Raw genomic sequence first — 27,605 nt, 5'->3', positions numbered from 1 at the left:
GGGCATTTGCCCAGGTTCGCCTGGTGCGCCAGTTGTGCCCCTATCTGGACCGAGATGCCTTACGTACAGTCACTCATGCACTCGTTACCTCCCGTATAGATTACTGTAACGCTCTCTACATGGGGCTGCCCTTGAAGACCACAAGGAGGCTTCAGCTGGTGCAGAATGCGGCCGTGTGGGTTGTGATGGGAGCATCCCGATACTCCCATATTACACCCCTCCTGTGTGAGCTGCATTGGTTGCCGGTTGTCCTCCGGGTGAGGTTCAAGGTGCTGGTTCTTACCTATAAAGCCCTACATGGCTTAGGTCCAGGATACTTACAGGACCGTCTGCTGCCAGGAACGACTTCCCTCCGCCCTGTGCGCTCACACAGAGAGGGTCTCCTCAGGGTGCCGTCAGTTAGACAGTGTCGGCGGGTGATCCCCAGGGGGAGGGCCTTATCTGTTGGGGCGCCTGCCCTTTGGAATCAGCTCCCCCGAGAACTTCGGATGTCCCCAGATCTCCGGTCCTTTCGTCGTGACCTAAAGACGTATCTTTTCCAACTGGCCGACCTGGACTGAGGATGGGGGGTTTAAATAATTTTATTGGTTTTAGTAATTAATTATGGGGCTTTGTAATTTAATTCTTTTTTAATATTTGATTACTGTTTTTTATAGCTGTTTTATTGTTGTGAGCTGCCCTGAGTCCTTCGGGAGATAGGGCGGCATATAAGTCCCATAAATAAATAAAATAAATAAATAATAATTGCAGTCATTCACTTAACTGCAGCAAGAAAGCTTGTAAAATGGGGCAAAATTCCGTTAACACCTGTCTTGCTTAGCAACAGAAACTTTGGGTTCAATTGTGGTTGTACGTTGAGGACTGTATACGGGAGTAGGAAATCAGCAGTTCTATCTAAATTACAACTTGGAGCGAGGGAGAACCTTCCTTTAAACCCAGAGATTCATTTAAGCAAAAAAAAGGTTAGCACCAGGTCTTTCACCCTTCCCTTAGTGGTCAATATAGGCAAAGACTGGCAAAGAGATGATGCAGTCTTCAACAAGAACTTCCTCCTCATCCTGCCTCCATTTCCTGGGATTTTGTCTCTCCTTCTGAAATCAAGGCACTCTGGTGTTCCTGCTGCTGCTTTCTGGCTCTTTTGAAGGGCGGTTTTACTATACACCGGTGTGGTACACTGTAATCATGATTATGATTATGCTGACTTTTTTTCAGCATTCTAGAAAGCAGTTGTAGTAGAGGAAACACCGAGAAGGTAGCAAGACACCACTAGCTGTCTTTCTTAATGCTTCTTATTGGTCAGCTGGAGGGAAAGACATTGTGAAGAATTAAAGCCAGCCAAATTGCTCCTGCAGTTTGTGAAGAGAGGCTGGAGGCCATAATGAAGAATTTTTCGTATTTATGTACTGTACACCCATGTACGTGTATGCCTACATAGAAATAGTGTCAAGTTGAAACACGTCTGTTTGAGACAAGTCTTGTAATATGTTCCTTTGTCTGTTTGCAGTTTGCCTTGAACTTTCTCCTATGATGTCACTGCACCCATCTGTAGCAATACAGATGTTTGCTGATTAGCAGATTCTATCTTGTCCTGTCCCAAATCATGAAATATGCCATCGTCACTTTTAATGATTATATAATTTAACAAATTATTATTTAATATTGAATGACAATTTAATGATTTCATTTAATAACAATCATTCCTAATGCCCTCATAAAATAACAAATTTATGGAGCTTGCATAATCCTATATCATATACTGTATAGTCCCACATAATCCTATATCACACAACTTTTTTTTGCAGAAAAGCTTTAATATATTTTCTCCCTCATCCCTCAATTTTGGTTTGGTTTTCTGCTGTCGTTCTTTTTTTTGTAGAAGTTTTTATTTTTATTATTTCCATACACATAGTAATAATTTTTCAACCAATGTGCTGTCTGAGTTCACCCTGGCTGAGGAATTCTGGGAGTTGAAGTCCACACGTCATAAAAGGGCCAAGTTTGAAGACCCCTGATTTAGGCCATTTTCAGTCAAGATTTCGGCTGGGCTACTGCACTGAGACAGCATTTATGAATGATCTGTGGAAGGCCTGTGACAGGAGTGGTGCATTAAACCTGGCCTTCCTGGATCTCTCAGTAGCATTTGTTAGCATCAACCATATTAACCTTTTGTGCCAGCTCAAGGTTTGGAAACAGGGGCACTGTTTTATGGTAGCACAGAGCACTGTTTTCTCCTTCCTCTATGGCAAGTTCCACCAAGAGTTGGGATAGGGCAAGAGGCAAAGTTTAGGCCACTGCAATGCAGGATGCCTTGTGTTTTTCACCCCATCTCTTCAACATCTACGTGAAATCACTGAGATTTGACAGCATGGAAAGTAATATCACCACTGACAATCCAGTAATATATCTCTGCTTCTGGCCATCCAGGTGATACTATACCAATGTTGGCCCATTGCCTGGAAGGGTTTGCATGAAAAGGAATTAGCTTTGGCTCAACACTGGTTCTCGGATTTTAGTGCCCTGGTTCAGAGAAGTTATCAGCTTTGACTTTTGCCAAGGTTGTACTCCCTTGGACAGAGTTAGAGACTTAGGAGTTTCCATGGACTTGCAGCTTCTGCAGCTGTGGCTAGGGAAGGGCCTTTCCACAGACTCTTGTTTGCCAATCATGCCCATTCCTGGACCAGGAGGCTTGTCCATTGTCACTTATGCCCTGGCCATATCCTAGTTGGATCATTGCAATGCACTTTAAATGGGGCTTGCCCTGAAGACTAATTGGAAATTATAACTGGTCTAGAATGAGGCAGCATGTATAGTTTTGGGTGCCCCACAATTTGCCCATATTATACTACTGATGTTGAAAAGATTTCTTTCCAGTATGATTTAAGGTGCTGATTATCTGCTTTAAAGTGCTGAATGACAAGGGCCAGGTTGTCTGTGTGATTGCCTCTCCCTGAAGCTATCTGCCAGGTGTGCCAGATCTGACAGGGTGGGCATGCTTCAGGTCTCTTCCCTTAAATGTTGCTATCTAGCAGGACCTAGTCTTCTTGTAGTGACCTCTGGTCTTTGGTGCAAATTTCCCTCTTCCTCAGGTAAAATATAACTAATTAGGAATACAAGGCAAACCTTTTTGTGACAGAGGTGTGTCCGTGTGAATAGTTATTTAAACTCCCTGAAAGCAGCCTCATTTCTCTTCCTTGGAGATCTGGCAAAGTCATCTTTAGTAACTACAGCATGTGGTAAATAACTACTGTAGTCAAACAGTAATTTGCAGGATCAAGTGATGTTGGCTTGATCTCCCTGACCTTCTTCTAATATGATAATCAGGCTACATATAATAATAAACTTTGGCTCTTTGAACAAATAAGTGTTAAAAAATGGACAAAATTTTGACATAAGAAATGACATAATTTAGAAGACATAATTACTATTGACCTTAAATAATTATTCACCTGCAAAGGACGTTTAGTGGATAGTTCTAAAATAAAATTACATTGTTATTGATCTAAATAAAACTGAACTTTACCAATTTGTGAAAATTCATAATAATTTTAAGGTCCCTGTTTCATGATTTTATTGTGAATAGCATTGCATGCCTCTCATAATACAGATTCTAGTCCATGAAAGTTTATTCTATCCTACACTTAAGACTCAATTTCCCACTTACCACAGCATGCTAACTGCCATACTGCTATTTTCAAGAGAGACGTATTTATTGCCTCTTCTCAGCCCAGTGCAGTCTAGTCATTTTTATTTGTTTTGATATTAAAGTAGTGTTTTCCCTCTTCGTTGAACTGAAGATTAAGGAGGTCAAGAGTGGAAATCTGCCTCTTTATATGTATATAAAGAGGATATATAATGCTTTAATTGAATTGGATTCGGAAACGGAACTGGTTAAAGACTTCATGATAAAGTGGGCACAAAATATTCAGGAACCAATTTTGTTGGACACCTGGGAGATAATTTGGGTTAGAAATGTTAAATTTACCCAGGCTCAAAATTTAAGAGAAAATTTTTATAAAATGTTTTATAGATGGCATCTGGATCCCAAGAAGCTGTCCAACATGTATCCTAATTTACAGTCTAAATGTTGGAGGTGTGGTAGTTTAGAAGCTACCTATTTTCACATGTGGTGGACTTGTAGAAATATAAAAGCTTTTTGGATTAAAATTTGGTGGAACATTCAAAAGATTTTTAAGAGAAAGATAAAGTTTTCCCCGCAATTGTTTTTATTGGGCATTGTTGTAGATTGTGATGTTAAAGAAACTAACTTGATGTTGAACATGATAACAGCAGCACGGTTACTGGTGGGACAATATTGGAAGAAGGATAGTTTGCCCACTGTAGAAGAATGGGTGTTTAAAGTTTCGAATCTTGCAGAAATGTCTAAGATTTCTGCTTATCTGAAGGATCATTCACAGGAAAGATATATTTCAGTTTGGAGGAGATGGATAAATTATATTCAAAACAAATATGGGACTAAAAATACCATTTAGCTTATGAGTAGATTTTAGTGGGATATTGTTATTGGTATGTTGTTTGTAGTTATGTTAAAAGAGAGTTAAAGCGCATTATGAATTTGGTTAATTGTATATTATGCATAATTTTTATTTAGAATATGATTATTGTAACTATAATCCTGTATTTAGCTCTGGGAAGTGGGGGGGGAAGTGGGTGGGTTTGGGGTGGGAGGGATTTGGGGATATATTGTAAAATTTTGTTTTTGTAAAACTCTTTAATAAAAAAAAAGAGTGGAAATCTGCCCAACTCCTGGTTACTGCTTAAATATGCTATGGACACAACAATTGGTACTATTCCTTTCTCTGATTCAGCAGGGGAGAAAATAGTCTTTTCAGCAAAGAATAATTACGAACAATTGAATGTGCTGTAGTATGGATAGCCAGAAATGGCTCAGATTCAGCATTAACCATTGTATATGCCATGTCAGCTACTATACTAGATTTTTCTCAGATTTGACAGGAGATTGTAAGAGAAGTTATAATACCTTTGGATAACTTTATTTTATTTTTGAATATGCATATTTATAGGTGTGCATGTGCACATTTGTATTTTATACTGTTTCAAAGTTTATATTATCCAGATGGCTATTTTTAATTTCTTTTCTCCTTGTTGCATATATATATAGACTGACCAAGCCCTCTGGCATATTTGATTTAATATTGTCTTTTAGCCATTTGATTTTTGTCTCTATGTACTTTTTTAAACTATCCTAACATTGTCAATTTAATTTTAGATTTTTTTGGATATTTGAATATCAATTCTCTTGTGCTGGTTAACGACTGCATTAAAAGTTAAATAAAGTATAAAACTTTCCAAATCACTAGATGATAAGTTGCTGATAATAATTCCAATTTATTTATGCTATACAGGTAGTCCTCGACTTACAACAGTTCATTTAGTGACCATTCAAAGTTACAACAGCACTGAAAAAAGTGATTTATGACTATTTTTCACATTTATGACCATTGCAGCATCCCATGGTCACACAATCAAAATTCAGAGGCTTGGTCACTAACTCATATTTATGACAATTGCAGAGTCCCAGGGTCATGTGATCCCCTTTTTGATTTTGATTCAATTGTGGTTATAAGTCAAGGTTTACCTGGACTCATTTATTTAAACCCCTATAAAAATAGATAGGGATAAAAAAGTAGTAACTATGTCTAAAATTTTACATTTTTTTGCTTCAGTGGGTTTTCAGCCAAAAAATTACACAACATATTTTAATTTCTTCCCCCATCTTTCTGATTGGAATGCAATTTTGTGTCATGATTTTATTCTTTTTCACTGCTTTTCTCATTTTCAGGTTTGACCAATCAAACCTTTCAAAAATATAATCAAAAAGATGTTCAGCTTAATTATAACAATTATGTGTATTTCTCTGTTACATTGGAAACTGTCCTAAAATCAAGCTTGTTAAGGCAAGGGTCCCTAACCCTTGGTCTGTGGACCAGTACCGGGCCTGGCATGCCAGCAACTGGGCCTCACAAACAAGCAAAGCCCCATCCACAGGATGCAGGCAGCACACAAAACCAAGCACTCTCCGGTCCATGGGAGAAACTTTCTCCGCGGAACCGGTCCCTGGTGCCCAAAAGGTTGGGGACCTCTGTGTTAAGGGCATTTTTGGGTGAATAATCTTGACAATGCATCAACCAATATGCTATTCTAGTGTGGTATTTCCAGCATTACCGTATGGGAAGTCAGCCCCCCACCCCCAGAGAAGGAAATATTAAAAATACAGAATTATCTTTCCTCAAAGGATCTTAAAAAGGCAGAAAAGTATGCCCAGTTTTTTTAATAGCCCCAAGTCTCCCTCCCCCAAGCAGAAACCAGCTCTGCAGATGTGATAATCCTTTCAGAAAAACTGGGCATGCTTTTCTGCCTTTTTAAGATCCTTTGAGGAAATATAATATTCTGTCTTTTTAATATTTCCTTCTTTGGGGGAGGGAGGGCTGACTTCCCACAACCATTACTTAAGGTAAAGGTTCCCCTACACATGCGTGCTAGCCGTTTCCAACTCTAGGGGCCAGCGCTCATCTCCGTTTCAAAGCCGTGACTAGATGCCAAAGGCGCACGGAACGCTGTTACCTTCCCACCGTAGTGGTCCCATTTTTCTACTTGCATTTTTACGTGCTTTCGAACTGCTAGGTTGGCAGAAGCTGGGACGAGTAACAGGCACTCACTGTTACGCGGCACTCGGGATTCGACCTGCCAAACTGCCGACCTTCTGATCGACAAGCTCAGCGTCCTAACCCACTGAGCCACCACGTCCCTTGTAAACCATTACTTAGATGACTATAAATGACATAGAGACCCAAGCTGGGGATTTTATTGGTCACTAGAACAGACACCTAAAATGTATATATCTTAAGTCTAAATTTACTCTCCAATTGATGCCTGGTTTTACACAGCATGTTTACAAGTACTTATCTGAATTCAGTATCTCGTACAAACCTACTCAATGTGTTGGAGAATCTTTAAAATTGCTCAGACATTTTCACTAGATTTTAGAGTAAGCAGTTCACAACTGTTTTAAACTTCACTTCTAAGAAATCACAAATTCTAGTGCTCCCTGTAAAGGTCTTTTACATATGTGTGAGAGATAGAGAGAGCAATCAGGTGAATATTGACTGAATAAGGCTTCCTACTCACAGTAATACTTATTTGTGGTTATTGACTGACTGCAATTATGTCCTGCTCCAGTCCAATGACTTTGGCAACGTTCATGAACATTTTTGCATTTTGATATCACCAGTTGAAGCTTACATCTGCCGGAGAGAAAGTCGTACAGCCGCAGCCTCTGTACAAGTTCAGAGGCACGAGCTAAAGACAGGGGTAGGCAACTTCGGCTCTTTTGTGACTCATGGACTTCAACTCCCAGAATTCCTGAGCCAGCCTGGCTGGCTCAGGAATTCTGGGAGTTGAAGTCCATGAGTCACAAAAGAGCCGAGGTTGCCTACCCCTGAGCTAAGACCACACCTGCAGGGTGCAGAGGCTTGAATGGTTTGAGCGGATAGACTTCCAGACAGCAATAAGCCTCGACGGATTCTTGCCGACGTGGTAGTTAACTGACTTTTGCCGACGTAACGCAGACACGTGTTGTTCCCTTCGGATGAACGCCAAGTCTCGTTCATGTGGTGCAGCGTGCCTTGAACACCCGAAAACGAGCGCCAAGCACGGGCCCTTTCGTAGCAGGAGTCCGCCTTCTGCCCTTTTCCCCGACGGCATCCTTTTTGCGTTCCAAGCACGCCATCGGGGCAACCGAGTGTTCCCCGCACAACGCACCCAGGTCTGCTCAAGACAGGAAGGGACAAACTAAAAAAGCTGGCTAGGGAGCAGCGAGGCCAGCTGGCTGCCAGCCCACTTGACTTTTGCCGACGAGGCACCCAAGGGTGGAAGAATGCAGGGTTTTGTGCTGGTGCAGGAAAATTCCACGGGAGGGGCGAAGGTTATGGTTGGTGAGGAAAAGGGGGAGGAGGTGGGACCTCGGCAACTCCGCTCCAATCGAACGAAGGGGCGAGTCAGTCTTTATCACGCGCTGCGAACCAGCTCTCTCTCCCTCTTTTCGCTTGCAAGCGTTTAGGAAAGGAGTTGTTACTCCAGCCGTACTTCGAAGAAGCCTAGAGGTGAAGCTAGGATGGCCCCGGCGGCAGCTGCAGGAGCGATCGCCCTGACTAAAGTGTTGATCAGCGATAGCCTGGACCCCTGCTGCAAGCAGATCCTGGAGGCGGCCGGCATCCAAGTCCTAGAGAAAATTAACCTCAGCAAAGAACAATTGCAGGCCGAGATCAAGGTGAGACAGAAGAACTGTGAGGTTACCTTCGCTTCTCCAGCCGTCGGAACAATCCCCTGGATAAGTTTCAAAAGTCGGGAGAGGGGAAGCAAAACGTTAAGCTAGGCAAGATAAAGAGGCTCCCAGTCCTCTGCCGTGTGCAGTCCAAAAAAAATAAAATAAGTGGGACTAAAAAAAGTTCAACCAATCAATTCAAATATGCAGGGTAGGTTTCCAGCTGTGTTCATGAATTCATATCTGGATTGTAAAGAACGCCGGGACTAAAATTAGAATATTTTCCTCATTTCGTTTTAAGAGTAACAGGGGATTGGAGATCGCTGTTTTAGTCTTCCCATCCGTCTCTAGACTCTTGCGATCCGATGGTGGAGGTTGGAGGATGTAAGCAATGCGAGATAAATTTATTCCGGCTCAAGAGTTCCTAGTTCAACCCCCCCCCCTTTTCCCCGTCGTGCTTTTCTTTAATGGCTTTTTAAAAAGTTTTTACTTGTTTTGATCTGTTACGTTTTGTGAGCCACCAAGAGTCCACTAGAGCGGGCGACTGCAATAAATCCAAAACGAAATGCGTGTATCGCAGGATAGAAATCGGATGCACAAAGTGCAACTGTTTCTCTGGCTGGGTAGTGGAAAAAATAAGAGATTCCAGAATAGTTTGCTGGAATAGAGGTTGCTGAATTTGTAAATCAAACGTGCTTAGCGGCCCGAATCTAAACCTTTCAGTTTTTTCTTTAAAAGATATTTTGCTTTGGTGGCGCAGTGGTTAGAATGCAGTACTGCGGGCTACTTCTGTTGCCTGCCCGCTGCCTGCAGTTTGGTAGTTCCATTCTCACAGGCTCAAGGTTGACTCAGCCTTTTGGTAAAATGAGCAGCCAGATTGTTGGGGGCAATATGCTGACTCTGTAAACCACTTAGAGAAGGCTGCAAAGCACTGTGAAGCAGTATATAAGTCTAAGTGCTATTGCTATTGCTTTGGGGATGATTGGAAAATTGAAGAATGAATCTGAAGAATTGGGGTGATTAGATTTGGGGATGAATCTCACCCGATGAACCATTTGTCCTTTAAAGTTAGTTGGAGGCAGCGCTCCAGTGGTAGCTGGAGCCTGCTCTGATTTGCATAACTCTGCCTCATTCCTTTGTTCCAATTATGTTGGAAGATTGTAGAACTAAGAGCTGGTTGGGAACTGGTCCAATTCACCCTTGGCTCTAGTCCTGAGAGCAACTGTTGAATTTGGGTTGTTCCCAATGGCTGTTCCTAATACCAAGACCATTTTGCCAGGTTAGAAATAGGAAGTTGGTGGGAAATTCTGTCCGTCCTTGTTTCCAACCCCTCCTGTTTGGAGGAAGGGGGAGAAGATGAAATTTGCTTGGCTTCATATGAAGATTGTGGAAGGGGAAAGGAACTTGCTTACCCTGACAGCCAAAGAGTAGATAATTGACTTAATATTCCTCATGCTCTGCCTATTGGACACAAGGGAGTAGAAAGATCCACAGCCTGATGAGTTTTATGCAGGGTGGAATTGATCATGTGCTGCTTCCTGGTGATCAATATAACACCCAGAAAAACCTCTCTCCCTCCCCCCCTCCTAAACGGGTAAATTATGTAAAATGTTGTATGGTACACAATATCTTTATAGTCTCAGAGCTTAAGAAAAGGAAGGTGAACTGTATACAGTGTGCCATTCTACAAAGGAACTCTTGGTTGCTGCAGTTTGAGCCTTGCCCAGAAAAATCAGCTGGAGGCAATGTGTGGGTCTAGGGAGGATCTTGGGGGTAGAGAAAGTGATGGGCGTAGGACCTATACTTATTGTTTTCTTCTTTGTGATGCAACACCATATACTGCATGTTAAGATTATTTGCCCTTTTCATGCAAAGGATTTACGATGCACATACATGAAATTTCTGCCCTTTGCCTTCAATAAAATGACACGGGAGTAGAGAATTGATTTTGAAAGAATGGTTTTATTCCTGGAGCTTTGTACTTATTCCTTTATTCCTTGCTGCTTTGTACTTAATTTATTTGAAGAATTACTGTATTTTTCTTTTAGCCTTAGATATTTGCTCCTGCAAATATGACTGTTTTATGCTATTTGCATTTATGAATGGGCAAGTTTTCTCCATTATATAACAACTGAAATACCAAATATCCCCACTAATAAGAAACCTTGGAGGGTTTATTTATATGTTTATTTTAGAGTAACGTAAGCTATAGATAGTTTTTCTGATTAGACCAAGTTTTTAGATTTATCCATTTTCTCTGCAACACGTTAGTCATACTGACTCCCAAGTAGTGTTCAGGGAAACTTAAATGTTTGCTTATCATTATTCTGCTCATCTTATGCAGGATACTATTTTATGCCCAACTTTTATGCCCAATTTTATAACCAACTCTGGTGAGTTTCCAATCAAAAATTAAAATAATATAAAAACATAATAAAACTATTAAAACCAAACACATAAAAACAGAAACTTGGTCTCAAGTCAAGTTTCTGATGTGCAGCCACTTCATTTTAACCCAGTGCTTGCAGGCAAAGTCAGGTCTTCAGTGCCTTAAAAAGGTAAAGGTAAAGGTTCCCCCGCACATGCGTGCTAGTCGTTTCCAACTCTAGGGGCCAGTGCTCATCTCCGTTTCAAAGCCGAAGAGCCAGTGCTTGTCCGAGGATGTCTCCGTGGTCATGTGGCCGGCATGACTAGACGCCAAAGGCACACGGAACGCTGTTACCTTCCCACCGTAGTGGTCCCTATTTTTCTACTTGCATTTTTACGTGCTTTCGAACTGCTAGGTTGGCAGAAACTGGGATGAGTAACAGGTGCTCACTCTGTGCCTTACAGAAGGCTTAATAGGGTTGAGCCCTGCCAAATTTCAGGGAGCAGGGTGTTCTATAGCAGTGGTCCCCCAATCTTTCTGGCATCACAGACTGACAATGGTAATGGCAGCTGGGAGGAAGGGGGTGGTTTCATGCACACAGCCTAGCTCCCACCCGTGTGCAAATGAAGCTTTGCATGCTCAGCAGCCCATTTTGAGGCCCATTTCCTGGTACACAGAGATTGGGGACCCTACTCTATAGGGTAGGGGCTGCCACTGAAATTCTAATTTTTCTCTAAAAGTTTTGGCTTCTTCCCTCCCTCATTTATTTGTTTTTTTGTTTAAAAATGTAGAAGAAAAAGGAAAACACAGTTAAAGTAAAATTTGAAAAGTGAAGGACATTAGGTGAGGTGGAGAAGAGAGAAGAGAAGGAATGGCATAGAGAAGGAAAATGAATGGTGTTGGAAAGAGTGGGATGTGCAGCGAGACAACTGAGAATGGCAGTAGCGTACTACTAGGCAGCGTACTACAAAATGGAAGAAGTAAAGGAATGAGAAATAGAAATACAATTTATTACTTTTTTTAAAGAAGAGAAGGACTGGGGAGATGTGATAGCAGTCTTCCAGTACTTGAAGGGCTGTCACAGAGAAAGGATCGACCTATTCTCCAAAGCACCTGAGGGCAGGAAAAGAAGTAACCGGTAGAAAATCATTAAGGAGTTAGTTAAAAGCAGTTTTCCATTCATCCCCTTCTCTAATTCTGACCCAGTAATAAGCTTCCCATACGTCCAGTTTAGAGAACACATTCCCGTGAGAGAGGAGGGTCAGCATGTCCTTCATGAACCTAATCAAAAAGGGGCGGCCACTGCAAAGAGCAAGTGGCTGAGAGGCATACCCAGAGAATACCACGATTTGGCTGAAGTATCCAGTGAAAGGATCTCAGATGAACTCACCGACCCACCGACTATGCCACTGAGATTGTCCCCGGAGCCAAACTACCAAAGCCTAAATTGTAGTACATGACACCCCCCCCCCTGGGAATTGAGACGAACTGCACCAGTTCATAGATAAAAATTTGGCTCGGGGTTTCAGCCAGCCAGACCCAGGGTGGCAGCCCCGGTACTGTAACGGAAAAAGAAAGATGAGTGTCTTTGTCTCTGTGTTGATTACAGGGATCTGAACATGGTATGCACGGAAAATGTGTACCCCTTGCCCCTTCTGAAGCCCACCTTTCTAAGGTGGGCAATGTGTTTTCCAAACTGGACTTACGGAAGGCTTATTACTGGGTCAGAATTAAAGGAGACAAATTGAAAACCGCTTTTAACTGCCCCCCTGGGTTGCTTCCAATTTAAGGTGCGCCTATTTGGATTATATGGAGCCCCTGCAGTGTTTATGCAACTGATAAACAAAGTACTTTATGAGTATTAGTATAAAGGGAGTTTTGATGAACCTGGACGATGTATTAATCTACACTGAAATGAAAGCTGAGCATGTAAAATTGGTCAGAGTGGTCCTAAACAAATTCTGTGCTGCCAAGCTATATGCTAAACTTTCAAAGTGTGGATTTCACAAAGAAAAGATTTGACTACCTAGGCTACCGGATATTGCATGAGGGGGTGGAAATGAACCCAGTAAAAGTATGAGCCATTTTTGAATGGGAAACCCCATGCAGCAGGAAGCAACTACAAATCTTCTTGGGCTTCACCAATTTCTATAGGCAGTTCATTCTCTCCTTTGCACATTGCACTTCCCATTACAAACGTGTTAAAAACCAAGGGGGTAGATAAGCTGAAAGTGGACTATGGAATGCCAAGCCTCATTTGAAAAGTTGAAAAGACATTTTTCTGCAGAGCCAGTACTGAGGCACCCATACCCAGAGAGACCATTTGTCATTTAGGCTGATGCTAGCCATGTGGCCGTAGGTGCGGTACTGCTCCAGGAAAAAGAAAAGGGCCAACTGCAGCCCTGAGTATACACTTCGAAAAAGCTGGTGGAGACTGAACAACACTGGGAGGTTTGGGAAAAGGAAGCCATATCTTTCCAAAATCCTGGAGCACCAGGAACATTATTTTTCCAGGGGACTGGAAAAGAGCTAATATGGTTCAAATCCAGAAGACTACAGACTGGTCATCAGTACCTGAGAAAGTCCTGGAAAAGTTAATCAAGCAGAGGGTTTGTGAGCACCTAGAAACAAGCAAAGTGATTATGAGAAGCCATGAGTTTATCAAAAAATCATGCCAGACAAACCTTAATGCATTCTTCGACAAAGTGACTAAATTAGTGAATTGGGGAAATACTGTGCACATACTGCAGTTATTACTTAAACTTCACTAAGTAACCACAGCCTACCTTTTGGTAAGATAGGAAAATGTGAGATAGATAGCATCCACCACCAAATAGATTCATGACTGGCTACCCAATCACACTTAACATATAGTCGTCAATGAAACTACATCTAAATGGAGGAAAGTGTGCAGAGGGTTACCTCAAGGCTCTGTCTTAGGTCCAGTACTTTTCAACATCTTCATAGACGATAGAAGGAGAATTCTTCAAATTTGCAGATGACACCATGGTGGAAGGAATAGCCAACACTTAGAAGATAGGCTCAAGATCCATCTGGATCTTGACAGACTTGACCACTGGGCTCTGTACAACCAAATGCAATTCAGTGGTGAGAAAGTAAGTTCTTAAACTTAGACAAGAAAAACCAAATGCACATGTTTAGAGTAGGCGATATGTGGCTGAACAGCAGTAGCTGTGAATGGGATCTAGTGGACAACTAGTGGACAACTACTTAAGTACTTACGTATGAGCCAGCAATGTGCTACAGTTGCCAAAAAACAATGCAGGGATAGTAACAAAGTCATGTGAAGTAAATACTGCTATATACTGCACTGCATCCAGTTCTGGTCACCACCATACAAAAAAGTTGTTGAGGCACTAGAGGGAATGCAGAAAACAGCAACAAAGATAGACTGGAGGCTAAACTGTATAATGAATGATTTGCAGGAACTAGTTATGGCTAATTAGGGGTGACATGATAGCAATCTTCCAATATTTGAGGAGCTGTTACAGGGAAGAGGGGATTGATTTATTCTCCAAAGCATCTGAGGGCAGGACAAGAAATAACAATGGAAGATTATCAGAAGGAGATACAGAATTAAGGAGAAATTTCCTGACACTGAAAACAATCATTAACAATCATAATTAATCTCCAGTAATGGAGCACACATAACTTCCAGAGGCAAGCTTGCCTCTGGAGGTTGTACATGCTGTTTCACTGGAGGTTTTAAGGAGAGATTGGACAGCCATTTGTCCAGAATTGGGTAGAGTCCCCTGCTTGAGCAGGAAGTTGGAGTAAAGACCTCCAAGGTCCTACCAACTCTGTAATTCTTTTATCCTGTTTTGTTATTGTAAATTCCATGGCTGAATTAGATTTCCAGTGGTCAGAAGGGCTGCATTTCAATAACCCTTTTTATCAATAACCTGATCAGAATTAATTATGCAAATAAAATTATATAAAGTGTATGGATGATGAGGCATTCACGTTTTGATTGTCTAGACAAATTGTGCCATTTTTCACAACTTTTGTAACTTTCTGACAATCCATTTGTTAAGTGGTAGATCAGCTATCTTTACTGACAGGAATGGAAAACCCACTAGCTTTTCCTCTCCTGAAATCAGTCACACTATTGCTTACAGCAGTGGTTCTTAACCTTTTCTTCACCATGGATCGCCTTTAAATACCTTTTGTGGTCATGGACCATGGCCACGGAACCCCCCCAAGACGTAACTTAAATCATAACATTTCTTCAAGCCTTTGCAGATCCTTTATGATGGCATTGCAGCCCCCCAGGGGTCCTCAGACCACAGGTTGAGAACCACTGACTTACAGCATTGAAAATGCAGTACCATTACCTACTAAGTTCTCTTACTAAGAGGAGTAGAGCTCAGTAAGGAGGAGGTGGGTTAGGCATTTTAGCCCTTCTGAGGCTCTTTGTTTAAAATTACTTCTTTTCTGCAGTGTTTCTGTGGAAAAGTAAGAAATATAGAGGTGATTTAAGAATCGGTGTGCCTACAACATTATTTGGAAACCCTATCTCTATAACTGATGTAGCTTTCAGCCCTCTTTATAGTTTCCTGATATCTGTGCAGATTAGGGAGAGGAATAGAGGACACATTTCTAAGCCTTGATTATAGTTCTCTGGGCACCTTCCTTCTCATCCAATTGCTGATTGGATTTTGATTTCTTCAGGACGTTGATGGGCTCATTGTACGCTCGGCAACCAAAGTGACTGCAGAGATCATCAATGCAGCGGAGAAGTTGCAGATCATTGGGAGAGCCGGAACTGGGGTTGACAACGTAGATGTGGAGGCTGCTACAAGGAAAGGAATCCTAGTCATGAAGTAAGTCAGCAAGACGTTGTCAGAGAGCAAAGTCATTCCCTGCTTTTACATGGAAGAGGATGCAGAGGTCACCAGGCGCCTAATTCAGAGCAGGCCTGTCTGGTCTAATCTTCACTCCTGGATTTGCTCATAAAGCAGAGAATTCAGGAGCAATGAATTGGCAGGCTTCTTTCTGAAAGACGTTTGCTCTCAATGAAAGCAGTTTTAGTTGCCTGGGTTTTAAGAGACTATGCCTTTCCTTCTAAGGGTGAACACATATGGTACTAGGGTTCTGTAGTGACAATCCCTATCTTCCTTTCTCAGAGCTGAGTTTTAGAGTTGTGGGTGGCCCTTGCTGGAGAAGGGAAGGCCCAGCATAACTTTATATCTTCTGAGGTCTTTCCTTACCTGCCAAACTGAGCATGCTATTTCCTTGCCCGTGATGACTTTGTAATAATGCCGCTTGGGGTGTGTGTGAAAGCCCTAATAAGCAGGCATATACATAGAATGAAGGCTACTGCTAAGCTTGTAAGCCACCCTGAGTCTTCGGAGAAGGGCGGGATATAAATGGAATTAAAATAAATAAAATAAAAACCCTCTTAAAGATCTTTAGCTTCTTGTTTTTTCTCTTATTCCTTCATAGGAAGAGAATCATTTCCCTCCTCCTACATTCATCACCACATAGGCTCAGGAAAAGAGAAATTGGATAAACACTGTCTTCCTTTTCCTCCTAGGGACAACCACAGGTAGTCCTCGACTTACAACAGTTCATTTAGTGAACATTTAAAATTACAACAGCACTGAAAAAAGTGACATGATCATTTTTCACAGTTACAACCTTTGAAGCATCCCCATGTTCATGTGATCAAAATTTAGATGCCTGGCAACTGGTTCATACTTACAATCGTTGCTGTGTCCCAAGGTCATGTGATCGCCTTTTGCAACCTTCTGACAAGCAAGGTTACTGGAGAATCCAGATTTACTTAACAACCAGCTTACTAACTTATCAACTGCAATGATTCTGTAGCATGAGAGGTCAAAAAATGAGGCGAAACTATCTTTACAAATGTTTCACTTAACCACAGAACGTTTGGGCTAAATTGTGGTCATAAGTCGAGGATTACCTGTATTCAACTCAATCCATGCAACTCAGCTTGAAGGAAGGAACTAGCAGGTGGAATTAAAAAAAAAACATTTCCCCCTTCTCATTGCCAAAGCTGCAACTGCTTAAGAATAACAATTCCTATTAACTCTGGAGGAGAAAATATCCTTGTTTTTGCCTTTAAAAATATTTCAGGTTGCTTTTAAAGTTATATGGTGTTTTTGCCTTCACTTATACGTCACTGCTGTGCTGTGTCCACATTCATCATTCTTTCCTTACTTTTTTCATTGTTTAAATGCACTCTGACCACTGGAAATATCTCTGAAACTGTACAGATGGATTGTAATGGTTTAATACAGAGATGAACTAGTTATATGGTATTAGGACTACATGCAGTCTTCCAAAATTTATTACCAAATTACAGTTTTTAATATGACAGAATGTTAAACATAATCATGATTCCAATCTCATTGTCACAGGTAAGCTGCAAACTCTACATTTTCTTAAGTTCATTTCTACAGCTCTAAGCTATAGTTTAACATAACATTTAATGTGTAAACCCTGTGATTGTTTGGGCAATATAAGTAATGAACAAAAAATCGTCTGTTTACATCTGATACCTCAAAAGTGTATGGTAAATGATATTTTGCCTGCATAGATATTAAGGGATTTATGTGTGGTGTTTAATTTGAAAGGTCCTCCTTCACAGGATTCTAGTTACAAAGGATTTTTTAATTAGTTTTATTCATCTATAACATAAAATGTGAAAAAGCAAAAGCAAATAGTAGGGGACAATAGTAGAAAAGGGGGGGGGGAAGAGTGTGAAGAAAGGGAGGGGAGGAAACAAAAGGCATTGACTTCTGACTCTCTGTTGTGGTAAAATCAGACATTCAAATCAAATCTCAACTTTTTACATTTCTATAATAGTATGCACTAGCCATTTCTGTATTGGCAAATAAGTCTAATCAGTAAAACTCAAAACCATAATATCATTTTTTTCCCCACCTCAAGCACAAAGTCCAGAAGTGGTTTCCAAGCAGAAACAAAAGTACTTATGTTCTTTTCTTTTATCAACACAGTCAATTTGGCCAGCTCTGCTTAATTCCATCAGCTTTTGTCCATGTTAGGAATTCGAGGCATCCTTCCACTTTTGTGCATAGAGCAGTCTTGCTCCCGTCACCATATGTAAAATCAGAATTCCAATTTTTTTCCAGTTCTCTTTCCATTAGGCCCAGAAGGAAAGTTTCTGGTTTAATCTTTATGTTCACTTTAAGAATTTTCTGCATTAATATATGAATCGTACTCCAATATTTCTTTGCCTTATTCACATGTCCACCATAAATAATAAATAGCTACAAAGGATTGAAAGCACAATTTTCAATTAAGGGGCATTATCTTTTAGACAGGGACGCGGTGGCTCAGTGGGTTAGGACACTAAGCTTGTCGATCAGAAGGTCGGCAGTTTGGCGGGTTGAATCCCGAGTGCCACGTAACAGAGTGAGCGCCTGTTACTCGTCCCGGCTTCTGCCAACCTAGCAGTTCGAAAGCCCGTAAAAATGCAAGTAGAAAAATAGGGACCACTACGGTGGGAAGGTAACACCGTTCTGTGCGCCTTTGGCGTCTAGTCATGCCAGCCACATGACCACGGAGACGTCCTCGGACAAGCGCTGGCTCTTTGGCTTTGAAATGGAGATGAGCACCGGCCCCTAGAGTTGGAAACGACTAGCACGCATGTGTGGGGGAACCTTTACCTTTACCTATCTTTTAGAACTTCCTGAAGAGCAGTTTTTCACTCAATGTTCTGTGTGTAGTGTCTATTTGGAATGTTACTTTAACTCTGGGAAAACAATATGGTGAAATAAATACATAGAAGCATACATTAATTGCTTTCCCAAGTGACTAGGAACTGTTAACATTATATTTCTTTCTTATTGCTTTGCCCCGTAGTACTCCCACCGGCAACAGTCTCAGTGCAGCAGAGCTAACATGTGGCATGATCATGAGTCTGGCCAGGTAAGTAGTATTTCTGAGAAAGAATGGAACGTCCCTGCAAGAGCTTAGGCTACCTTGAACTTCTGTGTTTTTCAAGAAGTTAAATATTAAACAAACCGAGAGAAAAGAGTTAAACTGTCAAAAGGTGTTAAGAGGTACTGTACTAGTTGTAGTTACTTCATTAGACTGACTATTATGCTTGTATTTTGTATTTCCAAACATGGGATATAAATTTAAGTAAAGTACGTCTTAATATAGTGGTTCTGGTTATATTAGGCATGGTATGCATATAATTGGTAGTAATCAAACATAGTTTTGAAATCAAAATTCAGTAATCATCACACTAAAACAGAATAATAAGAAATAACAGTATCCACTTGATTAAAAGCCTGGGACCTTTTTATTTATTTATTAGAGACTGTTTGTAACAGAAATTGTTATTTCAGGCAAATCCCGCAAGCTGCAGCTTCAATGAAAGAAGGGAAATGGGACCGTAAAAAGGTAAGAGGTTGATCCTGTGGGGATGTCAGAGAGGGCAATCATATATCTATAGAGAGAGGAGGAATTGGTTGAAACCAATGCATCTTTCCGCTGCAGTTTATGGGGATGGAACTTCAAGGGAAGACCCTAGGCATCCTAGGCCTTGGCAGGATTGGACGAGAGGTAGCCATTCGGATGCAGTCCTTTGGCATGAAGGTAAGAGTGGTTTCCCCCTCAGCTGCCTTGGACCTCCTCTTCTGAAAAAAAGGCTATGGATAGCCAGTGCTCCTGTTTCCTAGTGGTGATAGATGGACATCTCAGCCATTCAGACAACTTTTCTTTCTTCTCTCTATGTAGACCATAGGCTATGATCCCATAATCACTCCTGAGGAGTCGGCTGTCTTTGGTGTTGAACAGTTGTCATTGGAACAGATCTGGCCACTGTGTGACTTCATCACAGTGCACACCCCACTCCTGCCTTCCACCACAGGTAAAGTGCCAGTTTTGAGGTCTCTTATTGTGTCGGAGGGATCCTTGTGTAGTCCTGAGGTATGTGTTGTGATTCAGGGTCAGCCTGTGGGTTCGGCAGTTGGGTCGGATGACTCAGATGAGGGGGAGGAGGGGGGTGTTGAAGAAGAACTTGCTGATGATGGCTTGGAGGCTCCGCAGAGCCCCCAGCCAGGCCCCTCTTACTTGGTGGAGACCCAGCTGTGTGAGCCTGACAGTGTGGATGAAGATGACCCACAGCTGGCCCTGTTCAAGGACGCCCGACGCAGGAGGCAGTCAAGTAGGAGCAAGCAGAGAAAGGCTGTGGGACTTCTCGGAAGGAGGCAAAGAGAGGCCACGCCCTGAACTCTTATAAAGGGAGTGTTTGGGGGAGGGCTGGTTTGCTGAAAGCAACCGCTCAGATAGTGTTTCAAAGCTCCTGTATCTTGGTACGTGTCTTGTTTGTTTGTGTAATAAATTTGGCAGACGTATTCCAGCCTCTGCCGTTTGTACAGGGGTTGCCTTTCTGCAAGGCCGGTAGCAGGCTGGTACAGAACAGTATGCATGCTCATGTTTGCTGCTTATTATTAGCAAATGGAATATATATATATATATATATATATATATATATATATATATATATATATATATATATATATATATATATATATATATATATATATATATATATATATATATATATATATATATATATATATATATAATCCCATTTATATCCCGCCCTTCTCCGAAGACTCAGGGCGGCTTACAATCTAAGAAGCACAAATCAATGTGCTTAGCAATAGCCTTCATTCTATGTATATGCCTGCTTATTAGGGCTTTCGGGGGGGCAAGCGGCGTTATTACAAAGTCAGCTTATTGCCCCCAACAATCTGGGTCCTCATTTTACCTACCTCGGAAAGATGGAAGGCTGAGTCAACCTTGAGCCTGGTGGGACTCGAACCTGCACTAATTGCCCACTGCTCCACCAAGGCTCCACCCACAACTTACGCAAATAAAGCTGAGTGAGGAAGGAGTCAGTGTAGGGAGCAAGAAAGAAATTTTGGCAGAGATCTGCAGGATTCATTGCCTAGTCACAAGGGGGTGAAACATTTTTAAATCTACAATAAAATAATGAAGTGGCTGAAGCAGACACCTCTATAATTCACTGAAGGAAGGAGGAAGTATAGCACAATCAGACTTGATGGTTCTATTAATATAACCAATGTATAACCAATATAATAAAAGTAGTTTTAGCCTATCTGGAATTAATTTCCTGGTCTGTTCTAACTAGTTGTTTGACAGGAAGGAAGGAAAGTTGGAATGATTGACCATGAGAACTTACATGCGGTAAACAGGCATCTTGAATGAGCAAAAGGAACCCTTTGGGGATAAGGAATGGAGAAGACAGACTATGGATGTATGTTAGAAAACCCTAATGGTACAGACAAGGATTACTACATTGTAGAAGGTGTCAGCTAAGAATTCTGGCTAATGGGGGGAGGAGCAATTATGTGTGTTTGTATTAAAATTTTGCAGCTGTAATCATGAGAGAAGCAGTTACTATGATAACTTACTAGAAAAATGCTTTCTAAGCTGGTTTATTGCTTTGTTCGTAGCTTTGAATTTTCCTTCAGGAAAAGATAGTACACAATCTTTTATATAAACAGAAAGGCAGTCAGTTCTCTTGGCATGTGCTATAATTGTGGTGTTGCAAACTTCTAACAAGGGTAAATATAAGAAGGAGAATATGGCTGGACTTCTACTCAAGTTCTCTGCTTTTGCTGCTGCTTTCTTTCTAGGGCTTCTCAATGACACTACCTTTGGTCAGTGCCGCCATGGGGTCCAGGTGATCAACTGTGCCCGAGGAGGTATTGTGGATGAAGGTGCCCTTTTGCGGGCTCTCCAGTCTGGCCGCTGTGGAGGAGCAGCCTTAGATGTTTTCACAGAGGTGAGGCTTTATGACATCTTGTTTTGCCTTCAGCAGTTCAGTTCAGGTGGTCAGACTGGTGGTGCTGTTGGGTCTAGTAGTTCTACAGCAGTTTTCTCTGACAGCCAAGCTGGCTGAGGAACTCTGGAAGCAAAAGGCCATATTTTTGGTCATGTACTCTGATTGGGGAAAGTGTGCACCTCAGGATGAAAAATTCATAGTTGCCTATTAGTGTTCTAGAGCTAACTACCTGATTCCTCTATAGAAAATGCTGCTCCTTATTATTTCACTGCAAAACTAGTTGGAGTCTTACAGTGTCTGCATTATTAAGGATAAGATTTTCTTTCTAACTCAACTAAGTCTGGACTTAGCATTTCATAACTAGACAAATTCTTTTTCCTTTTTAGGAGCCACCCAAGGATAAAGCCTTGGTTAACCATCCCAATGTGATCAGCTGTCCCCACCTGGGTGCCAGTACCAGAGAAGCTCAGAGCCGCTGTGGAAGAGAGATTGCCATGCAGCTTGTAGACTTGGCCCAGGGCAAGGCACTGGTTGGCACTGTGAGTCCTACATTCAGTCCTCAGCGAGTTGTGATTTGTATATCATTTTTAAAATTCATGTAACTAATTTTAATTTTAAACTTATCATCATCATCATAAATCATTTATGGTTAAAGATCAGCACAAATTTTAAACTCAGTTTCTGCATATTCTAGCACATTTTTTCCAAAAATTAATAGAGTTGAATTTGTAAGCAAAATCAAAGCATCATACAACACATTTGAGATGTAATAAACATAGCTAACTTGAATACAGGCTAAAACACGCAGTACTAAGTTAAACCTAAAGTTCAGCCAAGCTTCAAGGTATTATGCTTGTACTGACCAGTCCATCTTATAAGTGCTAACTTTCATTGTGTGACTGCCAGTATTTTTTTTTTAACAAATGACAATAAAATAGAACTTTACTCAGTGTAAAGATATTCAGTTCTAAAATTGAAAGCAGGCCTCAGGATAAATCCTCCAAGGGGATAGATTTTCAAAGAAGACAATATAGTGATACCTCGGTATTCAACTGCTATGAAACTCATCAAATTTGGTACTTAATGCATTTTGACGTGAAAATATTGTCCCAGTAATCGTTGTTTGTTTGGTATTCAACGCACAAGCTAGAACCTGGCAGTATTGGTTGCTTTATGACTCACTATATTATTTCTTATGGGAAAAATGGTTTGCTACTTATTGGTTTTGGTACTCATTGCACCTCCTGGAACCAATTGATGATAAACTACCGAGGTACCACTGTGCTTTAGAGCTTGAATGGTAATCCATCTGTAATTATTACGTATATAATAAAGAAAACCTATTAAGTGACCAAGCATTGTAAACAAAGTAACTGGGGGGAAGAGTTGTGGGTTGGAAGTCTAGTCCAATAGGCAGTTTCACGCTCCTGTTCTTCCCTTTCTCAGGTAAATGGGCAGGCTCTCAGCAGTGCCTATGCACCCCATACCAAGCCATGGATTGCACTGGCCAGAGCTTTAGGAAGTGTGCTACGGGGACTGAGCCATCAAGTGAATGGAGGAGTGCAGCTTATTACCGAGGGTGAGATGAGAGATCCAGGCATAGTGCTTGGCCTTCAGATATTGGCTTTTTACCAAAATCTTTTCACTCCTCTGCCTTTGTACTCTCATCTTCCTACTCGACTAAACAGGAAAGCGTTATTTTTCAGCCTACATAATTTCTCTTGTGTAAGATTTCGTCTTTTTAAAGAGAATTAGTAACTTTCACCCTCTCTGAAATGCCTTTTGTTTCCTTGTTTGTTTTGGCTTTTGCTTTCTTCTCAGAGTTTGTTGTTTTTTTTTAAGAAAACATGGTGTAGGAACAGTTTTCTCATTTTGTATTTTTGCAGTTGGTATCCTATGGGAGGTTGTCATTGTCCATTCCCTGTTTGCATATAAAATCTCATTTGCTCTTGGTGCTAAAGCATAGGTCTCTAGTAAGTAGTACTATAATTGCCTGAAAAGAACAGAAGATAGTCCTGAATTTACTTACCCTGAAAAGAGACAAACAAGATGATATAGATTAGATTAGATTTGAGATGAGATGAGATTAGATTAATCCAGTCCTTCCCTCAGCTTGCTTATTCTCACTTAAACTAATTCTGGGAAATTCTTCTTATTCTGTTTGAAACTCTGGACTTGGCTCCTCAATTTATACATCTGATGATTTGATCATGCCTGTAATTTTCACTAGGTTCAACCTTGCAGAGGTCTAGCAACTACTTGATTCCGGCAGTGGCAATGGGGCTCCTTCAAGAAACAGCACAGAAGGATGTGAACCTTGTGAATGGGCTGCTTCTGGCTCAAGAGGCAGGGTTGAAGGTACATAACCCCCTTTATCCCCAGATCTAAGAGCTAGTTTATTGCAGGCCTTTGAGACAGCTGCAGGATCATTAAAGAAATGTTTTGTAAAGTTATTTCTCTTAAGACATGATGCTGTTTCTTTCTGTATATTTTTGTAATTATAAAACAGGTTGAAATTCAAGGTATGCATCTTCCAAAGCACAGTTATAGCTGCACATAATAATAACCCTTTCTGCAGACTATAGCTCTGCCATGTCTGGAAGAAGAAATTTGGAACAAAACTAACTTCCCTCTTTCTGATTCCCAGATCACCACTACTCACACTGACAGAGCACTGGGCAATAGTGAACAAGTGCAACTAACTGTGACCAATACCCCTCAAGTGCTTGTTGGCACTGTGCAAGGCACCATTCCATGCCTGCTAGAACTCAACGGAGCAATCTTCAAGCAGCTGGTTCCCCTCAGTGGCCCTCTACTGTTCTACAAATCCAAGACCTCCAGTGTCAGTGTGTTACCAAGAATTGTTGGTAAGGCAAAACATTTCTCATCCCCTTCACTGCCTTTTAAGTAAGAATTTTCTTTAGAACCAAGTTCCCTCCAATCGGTGTCCCAAAGACTAAAACCATAGACAAGGATGAGTCATGAATGTAACCTCCTTTGGTGTATCTATGAATAACATTGGATTTTAGAAGAACATTTATGATAAGTGCTCCAAGGCATGATAAAGAGCAGGTGAAAAATTGATAGTTGTAGGAAGATACTTTAAACATGATTTAATGAATAATGTGATCTGTATGGTAGATAATACCTATAAGCATCTGCTTATGGGATTTGGGGTGGAGGAAAATATGGGTAGTCCTCACTTAATGACTGTTCATTTGCTAACTGTTTGAAGTTATAGCAGGACTGAACAAATGGTAGTTATGATTGGTCCTCAAAGTTATGATTACTGCAGCCCTGCAGTCATGTGATCAAATTTCAGGCACCAAGCAGTCCATCCGCATTTACTGTCACAGAGTGTGCTTCAACTTTCCCCCCCCCCCCCCATATCTGGCTTTTTGGTCATCCTGGACTCCACTGCCATCACCTATTTTTGCCATCCTTCACCACCCACAGCTGTTTTTTTGCCATCTCCCCGCATCTTCCCCCTCCCTCTGTTGATGAAGTGTGTTAAGCTGAGGAAGCTATTGGCCCTAACAACTGCAGCTGGGACTACCAGAACTGCTGTTGTTAAGTGGTGTGATCACATGTTTCATGTAATGACTGCTTTGTAACAGAAATTCCTTCCCCAGTTAGAATTGCTAAGCAAGGATTACCTGTATGGAAAGAAATCTGTAATGAACTCGTAAGATGTGCTATATGACAGGCAGCCATTATGAAGAAGGTGTTTTGTTTTTTTTAAAGTTTCCCAGTGCATAAGGGAGGGTGGCAACAGTGGCATAACTTTTGGGCTTCTTTTTCCTTTATCGAGGGAGTGTATGAAGTATTTTAGAATTAAAATAGAAATCTGTTTTGTGCACCCATTTTATTTTTTAAAAAAAATATCACTGTGTTTTAGCACCAGTATTTAGCAGTGTAGGCTTAGAGCAGACATGTCAAACACAAGGCCCGGGGGCCCGGATCCGGCCCGCGAAGTGGTTTCATGTGGCCCGCGAAGCCATCCTGGAAACAGTGAGGGAACGGCCCCCACTGCCTTGGCCCTGGCCCAGAGACCCTCCTTCTGCCAGAGACCCTCAGATCTGTCCCACTCCTGTCCAGGCCCCCATAGGCACCCTCGATGCGAACGATGTAGAGCTGGCCATGCCCACCCAGTACGCCATACGCACTCTAGCCACGCCCACCCAGTAGGCCACACCCACCCTGGCCATACCCACCCGGCCCCCTGAGGGCAACCGCAGTGCTGATGCGGCCCTCAATGAAATTGAGTTTGATACCCCTGGCTTAGAGGATTACAGGTCTGCAAATGCACAGTCAGCTCTCTGGAATGGGTGTTATTCTGATTTCAGATCTGCTAGGGAAGACCAAAATAGAGCTGCTGTGCTATCACCGTTCCAGCACTGAGAGTGGATACGAGTGGAATGTCCTCAGTCTATCTTCTGCTCTACACAACCTGCAGGAACTGAAGCCACTTCTGACAGAAGTGTTCCAGGTGACACTTTAAGTTCTGGTGAAGAACCTGACAGGGCCCACCACTTTCTGCAATGTGAATCTTATATATCTAATTAAAAATAATGCAAAAATGATTTTGTGCATCATCGTTTTTATGTATGATACAGTTGTTGTCCTTGAGAGACCTGACCAATGTATTTCAGTGTGAGAAGTGAAATGCTCTTCCTGACTACTTACTGATAAAAAACTTTCAAGCTGGCTCTTAGTTCTGAAAAAAAAACCAGAATGTGTAGCTTTACTATTCAGTATTCATACATTTCTTACTTTTGTTTGCAAATAACAGATTCATTTTAATATTATTTCTACAGTGCATTTTTCAGAAGTTAGTCTGAAGGATAGTATTTTACAAACCACACTCAGCACATTGCACACTCGGGAAAAAATTGTACCTCAATTCTTCAGAGGATTTGTATCTTGGGTGAGTGACCCAGTTACCACCTTCAATATCTGAAACAAAATTTTCAGGAAACCAGCATCCTCTGCAGACTTATGTGGAACTTTCTTTTTTTTTCTTGAGAAAATTCCCTCCCTCTATTTTTCACTAATTTATTTATTAGTACACAGAAATGTTCAGTCCTCTGATTATCTTTTTATAGCTATGGACCTAAATATTTTTAGGAAGGCAATAAGCATTGATGTATTGAGTGCTATCAAACAATATTTTCTATAATTTAAACATTATAAAATGTAATTCTGATGTAGAAGAGGACCAGGCTGAGCCTGTAGGTACGATCAAATGCATCATCAGTCTGGAGTCTCTATACCCCTATGACCTAAGTCCAGTCCCCCTTGAAGTCCATTAACTCTTATCTGGTACCAATTTGCTTTGACTGTTAGTAGATCAGATTCTTGTGTATAGGTAGCATGCAATACTGTAAACTTGTAGTACCATTGAATTCTATCCTGGTTCCTGAATTCTTGCACCTCACATCCGCTCCCTTAAAACAGCTATTTTAAGCTTAATTGGAGGTAGAATTTCCCATCCCAGTCCTACTACATAACTTCCTTAATCCCTTAAGTTCCCCATATTCATGCCTCAAGTATCTGGTTGAAATATCAATAACTCCCCAACACCCATCTCTTTAAAACAGTCACTAGTTGCTTAAAACACACTATTCTTCATTAGTTATTTTTTAAAAATAGCATGTTTTAAAAAAAATAACTGCTTGAATTTCTTATATAGCATGCATCTAGAGCTAGGTGAACCTTTTGAAAAACTAATGAACATGTAGTTCTGAAAGTTTTATTTAATATAGCCAATCTTTAAGGTAATAATGGCATTCAGCACATATGTGCCATCAACACATTTTTGACTCCTAGCCACATAGATACGTGTGCTCCATGATAATCCATCCCTAACCTATTCTTTCAGGTTTCCCAATGATGCATTCATTGCCACTGTAACTGAATCCAGCCACTTCACTTTGGGTCTTCCTGTTATTCTCTTTCCTTCTATCTTTCCCAGCATTAGAGTCTTCTCCAAAGAGCTGGATCTTCACATAAGGTGTCCAAAATAGGATAAAATTTGAACCTGGTCATTTGTGCCTGAAGCAAGATCAACTCTGGGCTGCTCAGCACAGTGTAAAAATAAA

General features: G+C 41.2%; 1 protein-coding gene across 1 annotated transcript; it reads left to right on the top strand.

The window, feature by feature from the left end:
- Window positions 1–8,072: 8,072 nt before the first annotated feature.
- On the top strand, window positions 8,073–26,101 carry PHGDH (phosphoglycerate dehydrogenase). Its single transcript, XM_081324004.1, has 12 exons — window positions 8,073–8,308; window positions 15,363–15,514; window positions 18,543–18,608; window positions 19,034–19,088; window positions 19,185–19,283; window positions 19,425–19,557; window positions 21,356–21,504; window positions 21,891–22,043; window positions 22,951–23,083; window positions 23,735–23,862; window positions 24,152–24,371; window positions 25,851–26,101. The coding sequence occupies exons 1-12, from the start codon at window positions 8,153–8,155 to the stop codon at window positions 26,003–26,005; spliced, it is 1,599 nt and encodes a 532-aa protein (XP_081180130.1). The 5' UTR covers window positions 8,073–8,152; the 3' UTR covers window positions 26,006–26,101.
- The last annotated feature ends 1,504 nt before the right edge of the window (window positions 26,102–27,605 follow it).

Source organism: Vipera berus (genome assembly GCF_964194415.1).
Source record: "Vipera berus genome assembly, chromosome: 3".
Lineage (NCBI taxonomy): Eukaryota > Metazoa > Chordata > Lepidosauria > Squamata > Viperidae > Vipera > Vipera berus.
This window is presented reverse-complemented; position numbering and strand designations above follow the sequence as displayed.

What these genes read in the sequence shown, in the direction of transcription:
- PHGDH (XM_081324004.1), top strand. Translation starts at nt 8,153, where the DNA reads ATGGCCCCGGCGGCAGCTGCAGGAGCGATCGCCCTGACTAAAGTGTTG. An exon ending in CTCAAGAGGCAGGGTTGAAG is followed by an intron (nt 23,863 to 24,151) that starts GTACATAACCCC and finishes TCTGATTCCCAG; the next exon opens with ATCACCACTACTCACACTGA. An exon ending in TGTGTTACCAAGAATTGTTG is followed by an intron (nt 24,372 to 25,850) that starts GTAAGGCAAAAC and finishes TTCTGATTTCAG; the next exon opens with ATCTGCTAGGGAAGACCAAA.